A 21,974-nucleotide genomic window follows, 5' to 3' on the forward strand; every position below is an offset into this window, starting at 1 on the left:
TACAGGAGAAATACTAAAAATGGAGCAACAAAATAATAACAACCATATGAATAAATATTTGTGATGTAGAAATATCAGAGATTATCATGTTGAGTATACCAGATGGAGATATGGCCACCCATGGGAGTGAATGTTAGTGAGTCCCAAGGAGAAACTGCAAGGGGACATTACTGCAAAAAAGGTAGACAAGGCAGCACTGCCCCCTGTTGGTGAACTACTGTAACTACATAACTTATTGTTCAAATTAAAATTATGAATAATTTAAACAAAATGTAGAGATGCAAAATGTCAGACATGTCAAACCTACATTTGTATGTGGCATGTAATAAGTTCATATCAAAAGGTCAGGCAATTAAATTCACAAAATGTTCTGCTAATTAAAAGTGAACAAAACAATGTATGTTGTGTAAACACGATTGTTAACAAGATCAAAAATTGTGGCTTTAAAGGTTGACATTGAACAAATAGCACAAAAATATAAACAAACACTTGACTCATTATATTTTTATTGTACAATGTTAAGTATGATAGGGCTCTCCTTGTAGGAACTCTAATAATATAGTATAAAAATTAAAAAAGTACAAATAACAAAGACAAGACAAAGCAATGTAAACAACATCCAGAATAAGATTAAGGAAACAGATTTCCTCATGGCAGTATTTTCAGAATAAAGTGTTTTCTTTTTCTTTCATAAAACCAGGGATGCATCGATCCAACTTTTTCAGTCCCGATACCAATAGCCTCTGCAGATACCAAGTACCAATCCGATGCCAGATTTTTATTTATAAGCTGTTGCCTCAATGTGTGGAAGTGACTGGGAACGTTACTGTTTTGATAAGGCAACATCAGGCTGGAACATTTCTTTTCAAACTTTGTAAAACAAAATAATAACAAATAAATACAGAAGACATAAATGTACAGAATTGTTATTTATTAAAATAATGGTATCCAATAATAGCTCAGCATATTTTCACCGATACCTGATCCAGCTATTTGAGCCAGTATCGGACCGATATTAGTATCGGTGCATCCCCACATAAAACATATTTTTCCTCCCCATAATTAATATTATTGTAGATGCAAAACCATGCCTCAAAATGAGACTTTAAACAGAAGCATCCCAAGTATTGGGATGAATGTAGTCTTTTCTTCGCTTGCTTTAAGGTTTGTTAAGCATATCCCACACAAACCATTGAAAAAGGTCAAAATACTAGTCCATAAATCCAGGAAGTACAAAATATGAAATGTACAGATTAAATGTAACATAATAAAAGCAGGCCAAAAAAGCCTTTTACAGTTAAAATAGCCACGTAGGACTCTTCAAGTTATACTGAAATGCAAAAACAGATTATGGACAGAAGGGTGATCCTACATATCCCATGCTGCCTTAGGGCTGGATTGTGCTACACAAAATAAACATTCCTCATTGGATGAGGTCAGGACAACGGTATGTAATACCAGATATGGTGGTCTGATGCAAATTGCTACATGTAAATGGTCAGTACATGTCCAATACGTAGTGCGTGATATACTGATCGTAGAAAAGGAAGATGGGGTCAGAGTTCAGTCCTTTGGAAGGCTGCTGCTGGTCGGCTGACCTGCTCAGGCCCGTTTGAGCTTATCGATGTGGAAGATAAGTTTGAGGGCGGGACCGAGCTTTAAGCCCATGTATTTCATCATCATGTCGCTACGCAGTAACAGGAGTGCTTTGCCGTCAATTTCCTGCAGCAGAGAGATGGAGGGAAAATTGTGAGTACATAGTTTTTTTTTTTAGCAAAGCTGTCCACCAAATTGAGTTGTGCAAATGTTGTCTAGAGTTGTGCAAAATGAATGTCTAGTGTGGTCTTAAAGTGTAAATATAATATACACCATAAATACTTCAGTTTATATATTCTAATTCAGAATACTGTTATTTTAAGCATCTTCTCCTTTATGAGAGAATACATACATGTTTTCGGAACAGGTCAGAATGTGGTGCCAGCACTGGGTCGATATCTCTGATATACTGCATGACATCCTCCACTGTCCACAGGTTGGGGTCCTGACCACTTGGCCTCGGGCTCTCCCGGAAACTGCCTGAGCCTAAATGTGCAAAAGCCGAAACAGAAATCCATGAAAAGAGTCATTCATCCATTTACTCACCAAACACTATGATACACTTTAGTTCGCAATACCCGAATACCATTAAGAAAAGTACATGTTGATCATGGGCTAATGTAACTTAAACCTGTCAAATACACACCTTAAGTTATTCCAACTGTCAAGCTGTTTGAAAGCTTTAAATATTTAAGTGCTATTCATCTTGTAAAGATGCAACTCTTGCAGCAAATATCTATTACATCTATTATTCAGCTCCTATAATATGTGACACAAATGTTCAAATGTATCATTATCAGTCTTAAAAAACGGTATGGGTTAAATCCTACTTACAGTTGAGTCAATATGATTCTTCTGATTTTAAGGTGTTAGGCTCATCATTCATTTAAATGGGGCCTTTCCGGTGACGCAGCAGAGGTGCCAATGCAGAGTGCTCCAGCAAAAAAAAATGCAGGGACGTCATCCGTCAAAGTGCTATGTGGGCCAATTCAATATGAGTAAGCGCACGTTGCTGGTTGATTATTTTCCAACGTGAACGCTGTATTTCCACAGTTTACCACGCAGTGTTCGCAAAGAAAGATAAAAATGATTGTTGTCATGATAACTTTCAAGAGTGGAATAGCTGTGTCCGAGTACTTTATTATTTTCTTTTTTATATTTGGTGTCTGACGAGCCTCCAAACTCATCTTCCCAGCCCCTTGCATTTTTGTTATTTTAAATACAGGGCTGTTTTTGGCCTGATTGTCCATTTAGGTAACCTGACACAACAAAGACTCATCGGAGAAGCCGTTGTTGCAAACAGTTTGGAAAAGGGTAAAATTCATTCAAAACATTCTTGGCAGGTGATTGGATGAACAAGCTGTCAATCAAACTCTTGCAGAAGCCAAGGAATGCCGTGAGTGCTGTTCTTTGCTCTGCTTGATGAAGATATTTGCTCCAGTTCCGATAGAACTGCTGCTATTGTAGCATCTACATTATCCTCTTTAGGGGCTGCCTTTGCTGTGTGAATGAACAGACATCTCTCTGTGTTGTCACACACACCTAACCATACCCATAGCTACTAAATGCTCCTCAGAGGAGGCTGATTGGTCCTGACAAAACACATTACTTTGAGCCTGACCAGACTGATTCTCACAATATCTTGTGCTATCGCGAGAATCCATCCTCTGTGCGAGGTTACCATTTTGGAGCATTAAAATCGCTTCACTGAAGCACTGAAGTGTTGTGAAAACGAAGACAGCGACAACGTTTCCTGTATCGGTGTCTCTTCCCACCTGTGGAGTTGTTGTGACGCAGCAGCTTGGAGGGAGACCTCAGGCCGGGAGATTGTACCGTCGTGTTTGGAGAGAGAGGGCTCTTCTTTAAGTGCTCTGATGTGGCAACACTGTTCTCCATGAGGGACTCACCTGGGGACAAAACACACAGAAGACTCACCAATGTGAAAAAATAAACACATTGACTGTCCACCATGACATATAGTAAGAACTTAAATACAATAAAGCAGTGGTAGGATGAGGATGATCCCATTATCACAGCGAACTTAAACAATCACAGAATCCTATTATCAACCATAAATAGCTATTTAAAACCCTCTACCTGCTACCTTGACCATATTCCAGCTGACATTTTCAAGAATACTTATAATACACTGTGCTGGCATTTTTTTTCCCCTTTAAAAAAAACAACTAGCTGTAAACTACACATAAAAACTAACTTAAACTTCTCCTCTTCTACCAATTAATTTATTAATTTATTAATCTCTTCGCTTCATTGCAGCCCACTGCTCCTCCGGGATGGGTTAAATGCAGAGAAATAATTTCCACATTGTGGGACTAATAAAGGCTTAATTATTATTATTATTATTATTAATTACCGCGCCATCTCAAATCTACCTTTCCTAAGCAAACTTTAAGTGAGTGTAAGTAAGTGTTTTAGAAATTAAAAAACACTTTTCTAAGGATGGTACTCTTTAAAATGTACAATCCAGCTTCAGAGCTGACCACAGTGCAGACACAGTTCTCGTCAAAGTTTTAAAGGATCTTAGATTTAATGCTGATTGTGAAAATATATGTCCTCATTCCTTAGCGTCAATTTGAGACAATACTGACGACAGGCTTTTGACTCAGCCGTCTTGTGAAATGGGTTGTTCTCTCTGGAACGAATGGTTGTTATATAATTGCATGTGTTAGTGCTGAAAAAACTCCCATAATTTGTAATAAAAACTGCAATATGCAATAATTCTTTACAAGATGTGTGAAACTTTATTTCATAATGCAGTTAAAATGTATTACATTATGTCTAGTTATTACATAATGTGTTATTAAATGCACAATGTGACTTATTCTAATAATATAATTCCCAGTGATATGCTTGTACAGTGTTATAGTGATTTGAGTGTGTGTTCTGGCCTTCTGTAAAAGTGGAAGGCCCTTTTTTAGGGGGATATTACCCTTTAACATAAATCTCTTCAAATATTCCATTAACTTAATTAAAATCTAAGGAAATTGAAGGATGATTAAATGATTAACCTCCTGCCCCAGAACTTAATAAGACTCAGTCCTGAGCCAAGAGCTTCTTCTGTTTTACTACCTCCATAATATGATTATTTGTGGCTTCACTAGACAACTCAGAGCAGCCGATTATTAGAATTAAATGTCCTACATTAAACGTGGTGCAGTATTAGAGTTGAGAGCCACTGATTATATATATATATATATATATATATATATATATATTAGAGTTGAGAGCTTGTTTAATCACTGAAATTATGCATATCATGAGTGGAAGGCTTGTTTAATCAGTGAAATCCTTTTTTTAACTTGCATATCAAGAACAAAAAAAAGAAATACAATCTAAAGGCATTTAAATAAAACAGAAATTTACTAGCAAGCAGCTGCAAAGTCACCCAGCAGCAAAAACAACAATCCACTGATGCACAAAGTAGAAATGGTAAAATTTGGGCACCTGCCATACCTCATTACAAATGTTGGGGTGCAAAACAACTTATGCTCCAATATAAAGGAGACATAATGTATTACTGTTCTAATAGTGGAATTAAAGCCATTCATTGAAAGTGATAATAAAGTGTACTTATTATGGGTAGTATGTATCAGAAAGTCCAGCTATGTGGAACTGACATTGTTCTTTGTCCCGATATGACTGTTGTTTGACTACTATTAATACCAATGTATATAGTCCGAGAAACTTATATACACTAGCTCTGTATTAATCAGCAGAAATCTTTTTTTTAACTTGCATATCAAGAACAAAAAAAAAAACAATCCTAAAAGTAACATACCATCAGTGGAGTGCCGGGGGATTTTGGACAGTTTATGGGGAAGTGCACTGTTATAATCCTGGAGAAACCGCTTGGTGCCGAGGCCTAAGCCCGTTGTTAGGCTGTCTCCAAAACCTCTTCTCTCTGAAAAAACAAACAAACAGCACATATGAAGATAGGAGCTAGATTTCACAGTTAGAGTTGAGAAAGCTACAAAAAATGGGACTTGTATGCTATTTTTTTACATTCTTCTTTTGGTTAAAGAGGCTGAATGGCGAAAGAATGAAAAAAACTAAACAAAAATTAAAATCATATATATTTTTGTACTTTGAATACTACAGGACATAAGGAACCATACAGTGAGTTCGGTTTGCGTCAGAGAATTCTATGTTATGTATCATGTTTGAACTTTAATCCTTAATGAGTGAATTACTTTAGGAAACTAAAAAACATCAGCGAGAATACACACAGTTAACTCTTCATGATCACACAAGATGGATTTGATGAATGATGAGGTAATTTACATTATTCACAACAAGCAATCATCATGGTATTGAACAGCATATTTTATGCATTGTTTTTACTCCACTCCAATAAAGAACCTTGTTGTCAGACCACTTTAAACTAATGGCTGTATAACTGGAAGCCAACAACATTTATTTTATGTAGGATTTTATCTTCCCAAGACATCAAAGCTCTTGGCATGGCACAAGTTATTTGCATTTTGTACAGCAGTGTAAAACATACACATGCTCAGTTGAGGCACATGGTGCAACTCCCTTGAGTATTTACAAGATTTGTTTTTCCAGAAGGTTACTGCCAACATCTCCAAAGGAGTAAGGCTGACACGATTTTCTTATCCTGCAGGGAATTTGTTTCTTCTAAAGAACTTAAAAAAAATAACCCACAGTGAAAAGACCACTTCTGGAGCCCTAAAGGTTGGTTCATTGAGACATTAAGAGTAGAATCTATTACATGTATTGTATAGCATTGTAAAATCCTCATATTTATGTCAACTTTAAAAATGACATGCAATCTAACTTTCAAGCATTACATAAAATGTGATAAAACCAACACCCCAGCTATTAGATTTGTTTCTGTCAGTAAGGAGAAGAATCTTAATATAACTGCTGTAAATCAAACATGACATTTGCATTCATCAAATATCTTCACAATGTAGCTGTGCATGTGAAGTCACAGCAAGAGTAGCACCGACCTGTAGTGTATGTGTGACTGTCGTAGTGCAGGCCTCCTCTGGCTACAGGCTGGCTGCCAAACAGAGGATCGCAGTGAAGGTTGTGGCAGAGTTTTTCCAGGAAGCGGAGGACGTAGGTGACACTGCTGACTGTTGGCAGGGTCAGGGTGTGCTGCTGCTGGTTAAAGAAGGCTGGACAAGGCAAACAGAAGCAAAGGACATAGAATCAAATTCTGTTCAATATAGTGTTGAGTGTTTTGTCTACATGGAAAAATGAGTAAAAGAGACATGTTGGATGATGTGAGAGTAAGGTTTTTATGCAAAGGTATTTAGACCTCACATTAAATGTGACAATTATATCAGAGATGAATGCTCCATATGGTCTGGTAGATCTTTGACAACAGCACTACATTCTGTTAATTGAACCAAGATGTGATCGCAACAATAAAAAAGGAAACAAAAAAGCAACATCATTTAAAAAATATTGCTTCATCAGGACTTTCAACAGAAGCAGGAGAGTGATAGAGAGAGAGAGAGAGAGAGAGAGAGAGAGAGAGAGAGAGATGAGTCATGTTTATTTATTTTTTTAATGACGTTTAATCCCCACCTGATATGACTTCGCCTCCTTGCCCAGACTTGAGGCAGGAGAAGACTGTGCTCTGGTTATGGGCGGAGTCAACACAAGCCTGAACACACTGCTGAAGTACCGAGGAGGCCCGGCCAGGCCCAAAGTGGTCCGGGAGCTGCTGGACTCGCCGCTGGTCCAGATGGGGTCCCACCTTGCTGTACTTGTTTAGGTACACACAAACTAAGGAGGGGAAGCAACAAGTAGAGAAGTCAATATTGAGGGCTGTGTGACTTATTAGATGAAGACGTAGTTATTGTAATCAAATAAAAGGGACTAGGGTTTGCATGCATAAATTACTATTTGTCAGATTCCGCCGCCAAGGCTACACAAAAGGTGGTGACAGTGTGTCTGACAGCATGATGGATGAACTAAACAACCCAGACAGGTACACCCATTAATAATAATGTGCTGTATGTCTGCTGTCTGTGTACCTGTGGGAGCCTGTAGTGCAGAGTTGGGGATGGTGGCATTGTCCATAGGCACGGTGCTGGTGTCAGGCTCTGGGGTGCTGCTGGTAGGAGACGTGGGGACTGGATTAGGTACCACGCGGGGTTTTCTCTGGATACAAACACACACATTCAGATATTTTTCAGATACACTTTGCTGGTTTGTTACAATTAGTGCATATGACTCATATATTGGTCTTTCATATGTGTACTCTTAAAACAAAGTGCCTTCCTGTTGTTGGCAACGACTGTGTTTTTGTAATTGTTGGTGCATTATTGGAAACCAGCTCAATCTACCATTCTTGAAAAACATCAACAAACAGGATGGCATTCATTTATAGATTTTGCAAGACAAACCCAACATGTTAAACAATAAAGTTAATTTTCAATTTGCATTTTGAGACATATTCTCTTAATAACCAAAAGAGACAAGAGCAGGATGTGGCAAACAAAGATAAATATAACAAGGTTAGGACTTAACAACTTGTTTAAGTGAAGAAGGTGAGCACTGGACAACACATAGAGCTGACTCTTGAAGTTATGTATTATGTGTTCTAAAAAAGTTATCTGAATAAGTTCCCTTCTTATGCAGCCAAATGCTAGAATGTGATAATCTGTGGCTCAGTGATGCCTGTGTTAATGTGTTTGTACTGGAAGGCTACCTTGCTACCAGGCTTTGGCCCTCTTTTCTTTGGGATCTTGATGGGTTCTGCCTGAGTCTGGGCTTGCTGCAGGGCTATGGTCTGTGCCCAGTTTGCAGGCAGTCTGCCCCTGGTTCGCCCCGGGCCCGTCACTGGCCGTCCTGGACCCGCCATGGCATCTTCCAGCCAGCCAGCTCGCTTCGCCCAGCCCAACTGCTGCAAACCAAGAGCAAAGGAGACAAAGAGTCAAGCGGGGTTACTCTTCACGCTGTGATACTCTACAATGGTTATGCAACCCCCCCTAAACAGAAGTCAAGCTGTGACACAAGGTCAAAAATGGTTATATGCAACAAAGGCTAAAAAGAGGTGAGCAAAGAAAAGTTGTATTTAACCTCCAAGAGTATTAACCCATGTATAAACAGTAGTTTCGTTTTGGGTCCGACACCTAAATACAATGAAATGGAATTATGTCTGTGGTGCTCACGGCATTGGCAAAACATCCTAAATTATTTTTTTCTGGATAATGCATAGACCTAACTGTGGTAGGACTTAGTCTCTGTAGAACTGAATAAATAGTTTAGCTTTAACCAGGCAGCAACGTCCGGTTATGAAAGGTGAAGCAAATGCAGAAGTGCCTTCAACTTGCATTCTTTCCAATAGCCAGCAGGGGTCGACTGCATGGAAGTCTATGAGAAAATGACCCTACTTCTCACTTGATTTGTTAATTCAGTCAACATTGTATGGTTCAATTCAACATGGTTCGTTTAGTAAATTATGCTCCCATTTAAAGTAAAATAGCCAATAAAACAGTGTATGATTTAGGGCGTGGCTAGTTTGTGATTGACAGGTCAAAACCATGGCATTGCCCAGGAGTTATCCATCTTTTCGTCTTTAAACTTTACCCCTTTCAAAGTGGGTTTTAGTTCTTGAAAGTAAACTGTAACATTTTGGTAACAGATATTGTAAAACCTGGGGAAATAAAACCCGAACTTTCTGCATAACTAGACATTATTAAAGTATGTTTTTTTGTAATTTGGTGAACTGACCCTGCAATTAAAGGCAATCATCCTTCCCTGATGGAATCTACAAACATCTTCATGCCTACCTTACTGCCAGGCTTGGGCCCTCTTTTCTTGGGGATCTTGATGGGCTCCAGGCCTTTGCCGGGCTGGATACTCTGCGGTCCCAACGCTGCACCCTTCTGATTCCAGAGCCCTGTCACTTTGGTTTTCCTGCGGCCTGGCTTCCGTCCTCTCTGACCTGGAGGTCTGCCCACCGTGGGCGGGGGGTGCATGGCTGGGCTCTCCACACTCCCGTCTGTCAACGCCCCAAGGCTCTTAGGCAGCACTACTGCATGGGCAAAATGGAGGAAGTTAAGTAAAAGGCTGTGGCATAACAGTGAAAAATAACAGCTCCAGGCTCCCAATATAATCACAAAGATTATAGAATTGTAATAATGTTTAAACAGTCCGAGGAGTTATTTTCTCATTAGTTGCATAAGTGAGGTTAGAAAAAATATTTCTTTACCAATGAAAGTATTCAATCTGAAATCTAGACTTTATTATGTGGTTATGTGATGCGAACGACAGATGAAACAGATACTGGTTCATTCAAAATCAACTCACACGCATATGAACACCAATACACAGCAGAATGAGCTGTGTACCTGACTGCACAAACATGCTACAAGCTACAATGTCCCTGTTTGCCTCTAGCTGTAGTCATACACACACACACACACACACACACACACCATGCTCTCATTGTATGTGGCCTATCAGGTATTTTCATTATTTGCAAAGGCCATAAATACTTTCCTCAAATGCCTAACAACAAGATTTGCAGTTCAGTTATGCTCAATGCAGAACTAAAATCCAGGCTAGTCGTAACATCTTAACTTGAGTTTCTCACAGCAACACAACAGCAGAGAAGGTCAAACATTCTCAGCAGCGAAAAAAAAAAATTTCTCACTTGAACTGCCTTTCTCAGTTACAGATGGCACCACACTACACCACTCAGACTGTACGAGTGCTTCACAGTCAGAGTGAAGAGTTAGAGAGAAGGAAAGAGGGTGAGAGGTTACGTCAAGAAGTGAATGCACCAGTTTTGCTCGAGAAGACTGCTCATTCTGTGAATCTTAACCTGTCAGTGAACTAAGAGGGTTTAGCCTGCATATCTGTATTTAAATAAGGTCACATTACTCAGACTCTTTCACTGCAATATGATTTCTCTTTATGGTAGTCAGATGAAGGGAGAGGGAAATAATAGATGCAACAATTAATCATGATACATTGACCTGCCATAAGACATCAATACACTGCTTAATAGTAATCATGGTTATTTTCTCTCACACCATTACTGATGGTCCTTCTACATTACCAAAAACGTATTTCCCATTAAGCTCTAATGGTGTCCACTCACGCATTACAAATAAGGTTTTATTGCTCAGGTTTTGAGAAAATAGTCAAAACAAATGAGAATGGGATTTAGTTTCTGTGTTAGTCAAAGCACAAGGGACTGATATCTAAAAGCCAGAGCAAATGAAGCTTAAATGAACATTAAAAGTAAGCAAGAACACATGTATGGGTAATGGTGGGTCTATGGTGGATGACAATGTATCAGTCCAGTGTTGTTTTGTGAAGTCAGACAAGCAGGAAGATACCAGGTAAGATGAGATGGGTAAAAAAGAAAAGAAAGAAAGAACACAAGTTATCAGAGATGATTTTCTTTTGGACTTGAACTCCCTGGTGGCTCGAAATAAAAAGAAGAAATGTGTGAACTCCTTAAAAGCCTGAGGAACAGAGCCTTATAAAGAAGTATCAGCCTACAGCTGTGAGACGCTCTTAAAATGTATCTCTCACACTCCCACCCATGAATGCACACCCTTCCTTTACACACAGGAAACATTTCAGAAATCCTATGGACCACTGAGGGAACATGCATATGGAAAAATCACTTAGAGCTGGGACTATATTAAATACATCAAAATAATCAAATAAGCCATGTGCTTTACGTGAGCCAACACAGCTGGCAAAACCTCAAGAATGTGTGCTTGAGAAAACAGCCACACAGAAGAAAGAACCACAGTATATCCAGGATATCTGGCTCCACATGCACCTGCAAGTCCACACACACACACACACACACACACACACACACACACACACACACACACACACACACACACACACACACACTCACACTCACACTCACACTCACACACACGGCACAAACGAATGTGCACTGGTATTTATCCTTGATAAACCAAGGACAGATTTACGAGAGCAGCCGCCACATTCATTAACACAGGTCTTGGCCCATGGGGGTTGTGTTTATTAAACACACTTTCACACGGAGCACACCAATCAATGCAAAGCTCAGCCTGCAGGCTACTGCGCCTTTTCCATAGGGGAGCCACTGTGAAGCTAAGAAAAAAAAAACACACAAGACACCTGATTGATCCTAAACAGGTTGGACGAATCCTAGATAATATGTTTAAAAGGTTTAAAGAGCTCGAGGTTACATGTTCGCTGATCAATGGCAGTGTTTGGAACTACAGCCAAACAAACAGCGTAATGAGCAAAACCCCTTTTTTTCCTTTTTCTCCCTCTTCTCCTGAGAGCTCACGGAGTTCACCGAGTTCACAAAGCCACCACTGCCAGCTTCACATTACAGGAAGATAACTTCTCACGAGCTTTTAATCCATCACGCTGACTGCATTCGTGTCATTTCGTTCATCTTATACTCACCTCTCGTGCCCAGACAAAAGTCAAACGTGCGTGGTTGTCTGCACGGCTGTCCTCAGATTCACCCTCTCCTCCTGCCCTGTCCTCCTCTCCCACTCTTCCTCTGCATTGCTCCTCCTCTCTGTCTTTTTTCCCCTCCCACCATCTGCTGGCAATGTAAACAATCCACCTCTCGCAGCATACGTCTGTCTTATCTCTCTTCGTTTCTATCCCTTCTTTTAACTCAATTCCCTCTGAGATGTCTAATCAGACCCTGTTGGCCAGGGTGGCCAACGAGAGGCCCTGTGGAGGGGCACCCAGGCTCGTTTCAACCACGTCAAGGACCAACTCTGCCAGCTGGGGGAGTGCCAGGCCTTCATAAAACACTAGCAGGCTACAAAGGCATGCTCTGCCTCCCCGTATCCCGCCTTCCTTTTTCACTCCCTCTAACGGATTCTAACAGAGGAGTGCGGCTGACCTGATGGCTGATAACCTTTGTGTCCACTTCTTACTTTTAAGTTTCCTGTATAACAAATAGCTTCCTCTGTTTTTTTCCATGTAGAGAAAGCAAACATGGCTACAACTTCTGAAATGCTTCAGCTTTAAGAGAAACTGCCTGGAGACAAGAAAACTCCTTGTTTGCTAAATGGAAAAAACTGTTCTGTTCACCGTCAGATTGTGTTGCAAATGCAGGCAAAACCACAGTCATTTCTGCTTTGAGATTTTACAAACTGAACTAGATGTTATTGGATATTGGAATGCCTATTTTTGCAAACACAGTTTAAAAGTTATCCGGGGAGAAATAACATCACCATCTGGATTTAAAAATAACAAACTCATGTTGATCAAATAATGATGCCTTAAAGCGGATGATGTAATACTTACACCACACTGTAGACTGTGTTGCACCAACCAAACCCACAAATACCATGAAAAGTAATAGTGGAACTGCAGTAGATAATATTGATAAAATATGGTCGTTACTGTGGCGAACAGTGCTTCAATTTAAAAGCAAAGCAGATTAAAAAAAAAACATGAAAGTGTTTCTTATGCACTGGATTTGCTGAGGTCTCAGATTATATCAACATATTAATTATGAAAATACAATGGGTGGACAAAATAAAAGCAGCATCTTTCCAGTGTAATACAAACCAACATGATAGAAGTTACAATTTCCTTGAGAGTTAGTCACAACTGTTTTAATTAAACTCTAATTATTGCAATTTGGGTACAATAAACTAAATATAACTATGTCTAACAAAGTAATATAACGTAATCTGTGTGTCCACTCCCCATATAGTAATTAAGCTCATTTTAAAACCTTGTTATTTATTTTCTGTTAATTATTTATTTATTATTGACAATATGCCATTATTTGAGTGCCTTAACTGTAAAGTAAAAATTATGACCAATGAGCAACTCTTAAATGATAGTCATTCCTCAAAAAAATGCATTTTCATTGTTTTCTCGATTGTATCTAAAACGTACCAAACAGTGACACAGAAACCGAGGTGTGTGCGATTTTTGTGTCTCGTTACAGCTCTTATAAAAGTGTACATTTAAACTAGAGAGAGAGGGACCCTGAAAGGAAGTCCAATCAGTAAAATTAGTGGGTGGACCATGAGTGTATGAGTCTTAAAAGTTTTAGTTTATCTAAACCTATCTCCTACTTAAGTTATTATCTGGCCGTGCAGACAGATTTGTTTTTTACATGTTGAGATTTTGAAACGTCTCTGGTGTGTCAGCCTCCTCAACAATACATTTGAGGTGAATATATGTAAGCAGAGAAAATAACATGACATTGTTTTTCATAAAAACCTCCCTCCTACTGTAAACGTCCTTACCTTTGGTTCCAGGCGGCTGAAGGTTGTCTCCGGTGAGGGCGCACCAGCCAACAGGGAAGATGTCACGCGAGTCGTAGCGGCAGTAGTAGTCAAAGGCTCCCCGCCAACCATCAAAGGTGACCAGCACCTCAACACCACGCAGTGCACCCACTGTAGCCGGGCAGATGAAGTGGGGATTTTTACGGTCTATCGCCTCCAGCTTCATGCCTAACTGGAAGGAGTTCTGCTCCGGGGCGGGAGGCTCCTGCTGGGGAACATGGAAAGACAGGGGGTCAGGTATGAAGTTGGCATGTGTGTCTGTGTGTTAAAAGGTACCAGACAATATGGCACATGTCAGTTATCGTTTGTGAATCCCAGTGAACTCTGGGATAAATGAGTATCTATGACTAGTAAAGAAACATGCTTGTTTTTCTCCCTGATACAACTTTTTTTTCAAAGTGCGTAAAGCTTATGAGCCTTGCACAGGTACCTTGTGAAAGATCCGAGAGGGAGCCATCTCAGCTCCATTTAATGTTTTCAGAAGGAACATCGGCCAAGACGACGCATTGAGACGGAAACCTGAAGAAGAAGACAATTGCTGTCAGAACTAACACAGCTTTAGAGCCAAGGCTTGCATGATGAACATGGTGACGTTGACATAGACAAATCATAGGAAAACTACAAAACAAGACACCTGAACACGTCACCTTGGCCCTGAGAAATTCTGTTGAGTTGTCACTGTATTTTGACATTTCATAGAACTAACGATCAATCAAGAAAATAATTAGCAGATGAATAAATTAAGAAAAGATGGTTGCAGACCAAAAAACAATCAGTGTTAGAAGTCTCAATAGGCAGACAAACAGATGCTCTTGTGTCTTTCCCATGGGTATTACATACAGAAATGTCTGGGGTAGATGGCTTTCTATGCTGTGTTAGGGAGTTATTTATGGGCATTAACATGACACATTGACATTTTTGCTGTTAGTCACTGACACCTTGTGGAACAGAATGAAAACTCCTAAAACATGAAAACAAAAAAAAAGACAATGTGTCAGTGTGTATCCTTACCAAGTGGCGGCTGCAACATGCCTCCGCTCTTCTCACAGTTGCCGATCGGCTGGATCTCTGAGGAGTCCACGAGGCGCCAGAAGTCGTTCTTGTTGTCCGACCCGTCCAAGCGAAGCCGCAGCCGCGAGCCCGTCAGGCCCACCACCGTGGCGATGCACGTGGACGTGGTGTTTCGCGGGTCCAGGGCTTCCAGCTTCATCCCTGCCTTGAACTCGTTGAGTGGAGGCGTGAGGCTCTAGATGGTAAGAATAGACAAGTGTTAGTTGGAGAGTGGAAACACGATGACAGCAGCGAAGAAAGAATTATAAGTCATCAATTATTCACAGGAAAGATGCTGACAAATAGTCTTAGATAAAGACAGATACGAGTGGACCTTTCAATCTTGCTCACCTGTCTGAAGCAAGAAGAGGGTGCAGCAGCGGCGCCCGTCTCTTTCAAGTATTTCTCCCAACTGAAAAGCCCTGCAGAAGACCACAAGGAGCAACAGGAAATAAATATCTTATAACAATTGTTTTAAGATGTGTTTTTGCAGAGGTGGACAGTTTGATAAATGTTAAATTTGTTACACATTTTGAGTTGAATTTTACACGCAATGTTTTGTGAGCCCCACAAAAAGGCACAAATCTAAAATCTATTATCAACACTTGTAGCAAATACTGTCTTGGTGATTAATGAAACAATGCTGAGGTAAATCCTTGGGCACTATTTCCTTTCAGAATCGCCCCAAACTGACTTCATATATCACTGGCTGCTGTGGGTTATTTACCTTGGTACTGTGAGAGCACCCGGGAGGGCCGTCCACTCCGGGCTTGCTTGATCCTTCTGGCATCTTTCCACTCTATAGCTAGAGGAGCCAAGGAAGATAGAATGAGCTCTCAACTCCGGGTGATTTTCACATCACTCAGTACCTTGCAATAGCTGTCCACACTCACTGCTCCAAACATGGTCTGGGATTACAGGACTATTACAAGACAATATATGGATCTGTCTGCACAGTAAAAACAAAAGGGACTGGTTGGAATGAACTCAAACTAAAATGTGCCATACTTCCAGCTTTACCTGAAAGCTACTATGAATACTTGTTTGTTATAATTATTTGGGAAAAAATACTGCTTTCATACTGCGAATAGCATAGTAGATTTTTACCTTTCTGTGGCACAGGTTTCCTCATGCTCCAATACTGACCAAGCTCACAACACACAAGTGGCCTCCACTCTGAGAAAAGGGACAAAAAGTAGAGTTGTTACAGCTGTGTGAAATTAAGAGAGGAACTTGGTAAATGTTTTGTTGTTGCCATTACAATTGAAAACAAACCTTTGTATGGCAATATGTCAGACTGAATTTTGGGGTAAATGTGTTTAGCATTTTGCATGCATATTATGTCATCTAGAATGTTTCCAATGTTCTATGGCTGCACGTTTTGATGGAAACGTGCAGCCATAGAACATATTGCATGCATATTATGCATGTGTAACGCTTGAATATTTTACTTAGTATTAAAGATTATATTTCAGAGAACATATGAGAGATATTTAAGAAAATGTTGCTGCATGATGCCCAAAAGTCGTTACTATCTGTCTGACTTGAAGCATCCTGCAGCGAATGTGTGTAAATAAGACTGGCACAGAATTGGTTATATCCGAGACTGATTTGCTGGTCCCCAGTCATGGACGAACAAGCTTATAATCGGACCAATCAATTGGTGCATCTCTACTCAGGTTAGACTAAATATAGCATGTACAAAAAGCTGGAAAAAGCCAAAAAATATATAATTCTGTCAGACAAGTTGCATTTCTCCAACCCTTAGTCTACTTATGTTTTGGGTTTTCTGACATTTGACAGGTTTAATATTTTATATGGTTTTAGCTAAAAGGGTTATTTTAAGATAATGGAAAACTACCTCCCCTCCGTGTTGCTCAATGATATGGTTTCTTTTTATATCTTTAAAGGATTGGGTACTCTGCATCTGAATCATACTGTAAATGTATACTGATTTCCAGGTCCCTTTATGGATTATATCAGAAAGGAAATCAACTAAATTTAAAAACATACTATTTGAAAAAAAGAATGTGTAGGTCGTGGGTATATTGGGGTGAGGGCTTGTATGTATTTTTTATTTTTTTTTCCTTTCTCTTAAAGTTCCAAACACAATAAAAAATAAAATGAGGAGTAAACTTTATGTTAACGGGTTAACAACTCACTAATAAATAGTGTAAGAGTTATCTCAAATAAACTGGTCAGACCAATAACACCTCAGGAGTCCTCAGACCCAAGGCTGGGCCACAACATGTTAACTGTACTGCATTTAAAAGGGAAACCAGATATCTGCCCTTGTTATCTTTGTAGCAGGCCTCCTCTCCAGGCAGGGGGTCATCATGGGAGGCAACCAGAGGCAAGTTCAACAAAGAGACCCAAGATCATGCCCACATTGTTCAACATATGGATTTAATCAGCTTTGTTGCACTTTAAAAAGGAGTCACTTATAGAGGTCCTGGCTGTGATAACTATATGCACGCAGTAACTGATATTAACAAAGGGGACATAAGATTAGAAACACCTCTCAGTGAACTTTATAACAATTAAACAGCAATAGTAGCCTCCAAATCACCAAAAAACTGATTCAACACCAATCTCAAAACTTTGTCAGTGTCACTCGGCTCAAAGGCTATTATTGTTATTCCCACAACGCCATCTAAACAATCCCATACACTAATGTTGAAACAATGTTTACAAAATGCTTTGTCATCAATCAGTGGATAAGGGTTGTCGCTCGGGGACTCCTCCAGTGACCCAAACCCTGGCCTAACCAGACACAATATACAGGTCAACAGGTCAGATTGATAAAAACAAAGGGGTTGTTTCTCCAGTCCCACAGTCCAACATGGCATTAATTAGACATAATACAAATAATCTAAAAATAGACTTTATGAAATGACAGCAATACAGGACAGTGACAGAAAATATGCAAAAGCTTTTTTTTTTTTTTTTTTTTTTTTTAAAACATGCCCAAGCAAGTATTGCCACACAGTAAAGTTACACACAGCAGCACTTGTTAACCATCTAGTTACAAATTAACTTAAGAAAAACAAGTGAAAGAGCCACAAACACACAACAAGGTATGTTTATATGAACAGCACCCCTACCTTAAAACTTCATAACCGTTTAGCAGCGTTTCTCCTCCCCGGATGATTTCCTCTTCAATGGAAGTGCGCCTTTTTTCCTCCGCCAAGGGGGGGGAGTCCAAACTAAAGCGGCCCGGTCCCTGGTTTGTTTTTTCCCCCCCGTCTGTGGAAGTGACAGGACAGGAGGGCTGACATTAGAGGGGTCAGCATGCACAGCCTCCACCCACATAGTGTTTACAACTCAACCCCAAAACTATGAACACTTCACTGTCATCTGCACGTTTTTCTTTCTATTTATAGACAAAACATTTTTTTGTTTGTTGCAGAAATGTGTTGAGCTCCATCCAAAACACAAAGCAAACACATGTGACCCCCCACACACCGCCTGCTCTCTTTTTTTATTACACATGCATGCGGGTTAGAGGCTCCAACAGTGTTATTCAGACATTAGCACCACATTCACAATATCCTCTAGAAGTATAACTCGCATGCAAAGCAAGTGCAGTTGCACGTCCAGCATGCTATGCTTACGCACGGCTACACAGATGCATGCCCACTTGCACGGGGTGCTAGCTTAGCATGCTAGGTGGCTAGCTCGCTGGCTGACCTGGTTGTAGATATGAGCATTAGCAGGGCAGGAGCGCACCAGCGCACCGGGGCTGGCCGGTGGTATTCCGGGCTAAACGGTGAAGCGGAGCCTAAAACGCGACGTTTCTCCGTGTGGCCGAGGATGTTTACCTTGCTTTGTAACGTGTGTTTGTTTCTGGTGTGGATTTAGCGCTTGTCCGCCATTTTTTTCCCCCTTACACGATGAGGAGGGGGTGTTTTGCCAACATTTTTTTTTTTCTCCAGGCAGGCTGGAGGATGGAGGATAGAGGATGGAGAAGAGGCGAAACGACGACCCGTGGCGGCCAAAAGATCTCAAGAAAAAATTCAAAAAATAAATAAAATTAAATAATGAAATGTAACAAATATATATTTCCAGTTTAAGCCCCCTGGTAAATAAATAAATTCAATAAATCAAATATATATATACTGTACATTTTTATTATATACTGTACATTTTTATTATATACTGTACATTTTTATTCCTGTTCTATTTTTTATTTTGTTGTATAGTATGTGTATTTATTGTCTGTGTCTGTGTAGTTGAGCTGCTGCAACACTTGAATTTCCCCATGGGGATCAATAAAGGAATATAATATAATAATAATAATAATAATAATAATAATTATCTGGTATCATGTTCACTGCAATACCAAAACATGCATTTACACATTAAACTCACTTTAATATACAGTCCAATTTGTGCATTAGCATTTAACTACAACATGTCAATTTATTAACAGGCTTTAGTTATAATACATATAGTCAGTTGTCAATTTATTAGGCACACCTAGCTCACAGGTTTCAAAGTGCAGTGTCCAAAATTAAAGTTTGAAAAACTCTGTCAAGCTGGGATTTATTGTAGGACTGTTGTGTTATTTTGCAATAGTTTTAGCCAGGTGTACCTAAAAAAATGGCAACTAAGTGCACGTATTACATCATACATCCTGTTTTTAATTAAATGTATGTAGTTTAATGTCAATGCATAAATTATACTGTATACTACAGTGAATATAATAACGAGCATCGCTGAAGACTGCTGGATTGCTTGTAAGAATGCTGAAGAAATTGGGTTTTTCAGTTCTTATGCATCTCTTTAATTTGAAATATTTCTCATTAATAATGAGCAGTCATTTAACACAATGTTGAAAACATGATCATTAATTTATCACAAGAACATTAGAATAAGACAAATAAGAGTGGAATTTTAGTAAACATTATTATTGCAGCATTTCTGCCGTACAGAGTACTGCTCTGGTTTAATTTAAACAGTGCTCTAGTTTTGGGTGTTTGACTAAGAATGTGGGGTATTTGCCTTGAGCATAACATTAATACAATTTGATTATCGGTGCACACAAAGCTTAACTTATTAACCACTATTTGTTCCAGTGAAGATTATTATAACAATCTGAACAGAATCATGACAGCGTCAGAATGTACTACAAATAGAGCAATTTAATAAATCAAAAAACTAAAACGTAATCTACGCTCCCAGAGTGAAATCAGAGCAAAATATAACTGAAATACAGCATGCCTGCAGTAGTGTAGTAAAACTGCACAGTGCAATATCAGTAAAGATATTCCAGATGAATTGTGTAGGTGTGAAAATTAGAAATAGGGCCATTTGGTAATGCCATGCCAATTACGTCTGAGTAGCAACTGTAACTGTGTGATTTGGAGAAATACCCAGCAGTTCAATTGTGTGTAATGGTCACCTGGCAGCACTGCTAATGCCCATTTCAGCCTACGCTGGGCAGGCCATGGCCCAGTGGCCCCCTGCACCCCAGGCAATTATGTTTGGTTTCACACAGTGAAAAGGGTTAATTGGCAGTGCCCACGCGCCTGATTGGACCTGTTTCACGCCTGTCAGCCTTCATCGCATCAAAGGAAGCCCAAGTCCACCAGGCACCGTTATTAGAGCACACACACACACACAAACACAAACACACGCACACACACACCTCATGGACACGCACGGTACACAGACTCTGTACTTAAATCTCATGTTGTAATGATTGTACGTATGTGGAGGAATAAACACACATGCACATAACCTGCACACACAACACACACACAAAAACACAGACAAAGAAACACAAGCCACTACTGTACAAGAACACACTCATACAGAAATATTAAGTACGCTTCGTCCTCAGGCAGACACATAAGGTTTTTTACACTTGCATGCACACAGGCATTATGCAAATCACTTTCCGGTTGGTCCTTACTAATATCACTAGGGGTCAGTGTTGTTTTATACAAAGCAGGACCAGCTGATTCTGCCACTTTCCTCACCCTGTTCATTTCATTTCATGATTATTTTGTGCTTTCCTCTGAGCACAGCACAGTAACACTTATAATTTTTGCCGCTCACTTTCCTCTTTAAACTGGAAATAAAGACTTTTAATCTAATGATGATTTAGGATTTTATTTCTTTTCAAGGAATATGTTTTTTTATAATGTTAAATTCTTTGGTTTTGTTTCCTTTTCAATACAGTTCTGTGTTGTATGTATTTAAGACTATTCATATACTAGGTTCTGTCCGTGTTACCATAATTATAGTTAAACTGAGTGCTATCTGGATCTCCATGTGGTTCTAGTTTTTGATTAAAAAGTATTTTACTACCAAGCTACCAGCAGTCTATGAAAGTCCATCAGCCGTTATACAAGCCAGTTTGACTGGCATATAACAACAGTGACAATGTGCCACAGTCCAGTCAATATAAATCACACTTTCCCAAGGTTCAACAAATTGTATACAGAAAACATACAATACATATCCAATTCTGAGTCTTGCAACAGGTTTTCATCATAGAAAATGTCATGAATGAAAATTCTGGAACATATATATATTTTTTAAATATTTACCAAAATTAGCTTCACTCATCCCCCCCAAAAAATCACCATAAACCACAGGAGCGGCACAAGAAAGATAAGCAAATTATAAGGTTTGATTTGCAAATGCTAATGCATTTGATAGCTGTAATCAGAAGAAATTTCAGAGGTAATCTTCCTCTTATCTTGTTAAGAGGGTTCCACAGTTACATATAATTCAAATACACAAAAAGCCCGTAGAGAACAATTTTCAGACAGACCTTTTGTGTCAATGCAAATGTGAATTCTCATATTAGTGTTTGCTCTTCTCCTTTGGCAGCCCAATCGTTTTTGGGTCTCTTTGAAATTTCTTCCTCCCCTCTTTTCATTTTATCTCACTAATTGAATCTGGCTCTCTTTGCTGGCGACGTGTTTTTTTGGATATCCAAACATGTTGCTGTAGGTGTCCACTAGCCAATGGCATGGCTCCACTGCCATGGTCTGTTTCTGCACATACAGACAGTAGAGC

General features: G+C 39.4%; 1 protein-coding gene across 3 annotated transcripts; it reads right to left on the minus strand.

Annotated features, from left to right (window-relative positions):
• Positions 1–534: 534 nt before the first annotated feature.
• On the minus strand, positions 535–18,899 carry LOC129109102 (polycomb protein SCMH1). Of its 3 annotated transcripts, none has more exons than XM_054621057.1 (17): positions 18,633–18,899; positions 18,047–18,188; positions 16,050–16,118; positions 15,670–15,747; positions 15,294–15,364; positions 14,904–15,138; positions 14,323–14,411; positions 13,854–14,097; positions 9,390–9,634; positions 8,306–8,500; positions 7,629–7,755; positions 7,177–7,377; positions 6,591–6,761; positions 5,396–5,518; positions 3,372–3,503; positions 1,949–2,082; positions 535–1,722 (listed from the first exon to the last, which is right to left on the minus strand). In XM_054621057.1, the coding sequence occupies exons 3-17, from the start codon at positions 16,072–16,074 to the stop codon at positions 1,603–1,605; spliced, it is 2,190 nt and encodes a 729-aa protein (XP_054477032.1). In that variant the 5' UTR covers positions 16,075–16,118; positions 18,047–18,188; positions 18,633–18,899; the 3' UTR covers positions 535–1,602. The 3 variants fall into 3 exon arrangements, with proteins under 3 accessions (XP_054477032.1, XP_054477031.1, XP_054477030.1); XM_054621056.1 differs by having other exon boundaries at positions 13,854–14,100; positions 18,764–18,898; XM_054621055.1 differs by having other exon boundaries at positions 13,854–14,100; positions 18,633–18,898.
• Positions 18,900–21,974: the final 3,075 nt, after the last annotated feature.

The sequence above is a fragment of the Anoplopoma fimbria genome, chromosome 20 (genome assembly GCF_027596085.1).
Source record: "Anoplopoma fimbria isolate UVic2021 breed Golden Eagle Sablefish chromosome 20, Afim_UVic_2022, whole genome shotgun sequence".
NCBI classification, from domain to species: domain Eukaryota; kingdom Metazoa; phylum Chordata; class Actinopteri; order Perciformes; family Anoplopomatidae; genus Anoplopoma; species Anoplopoma fimbria.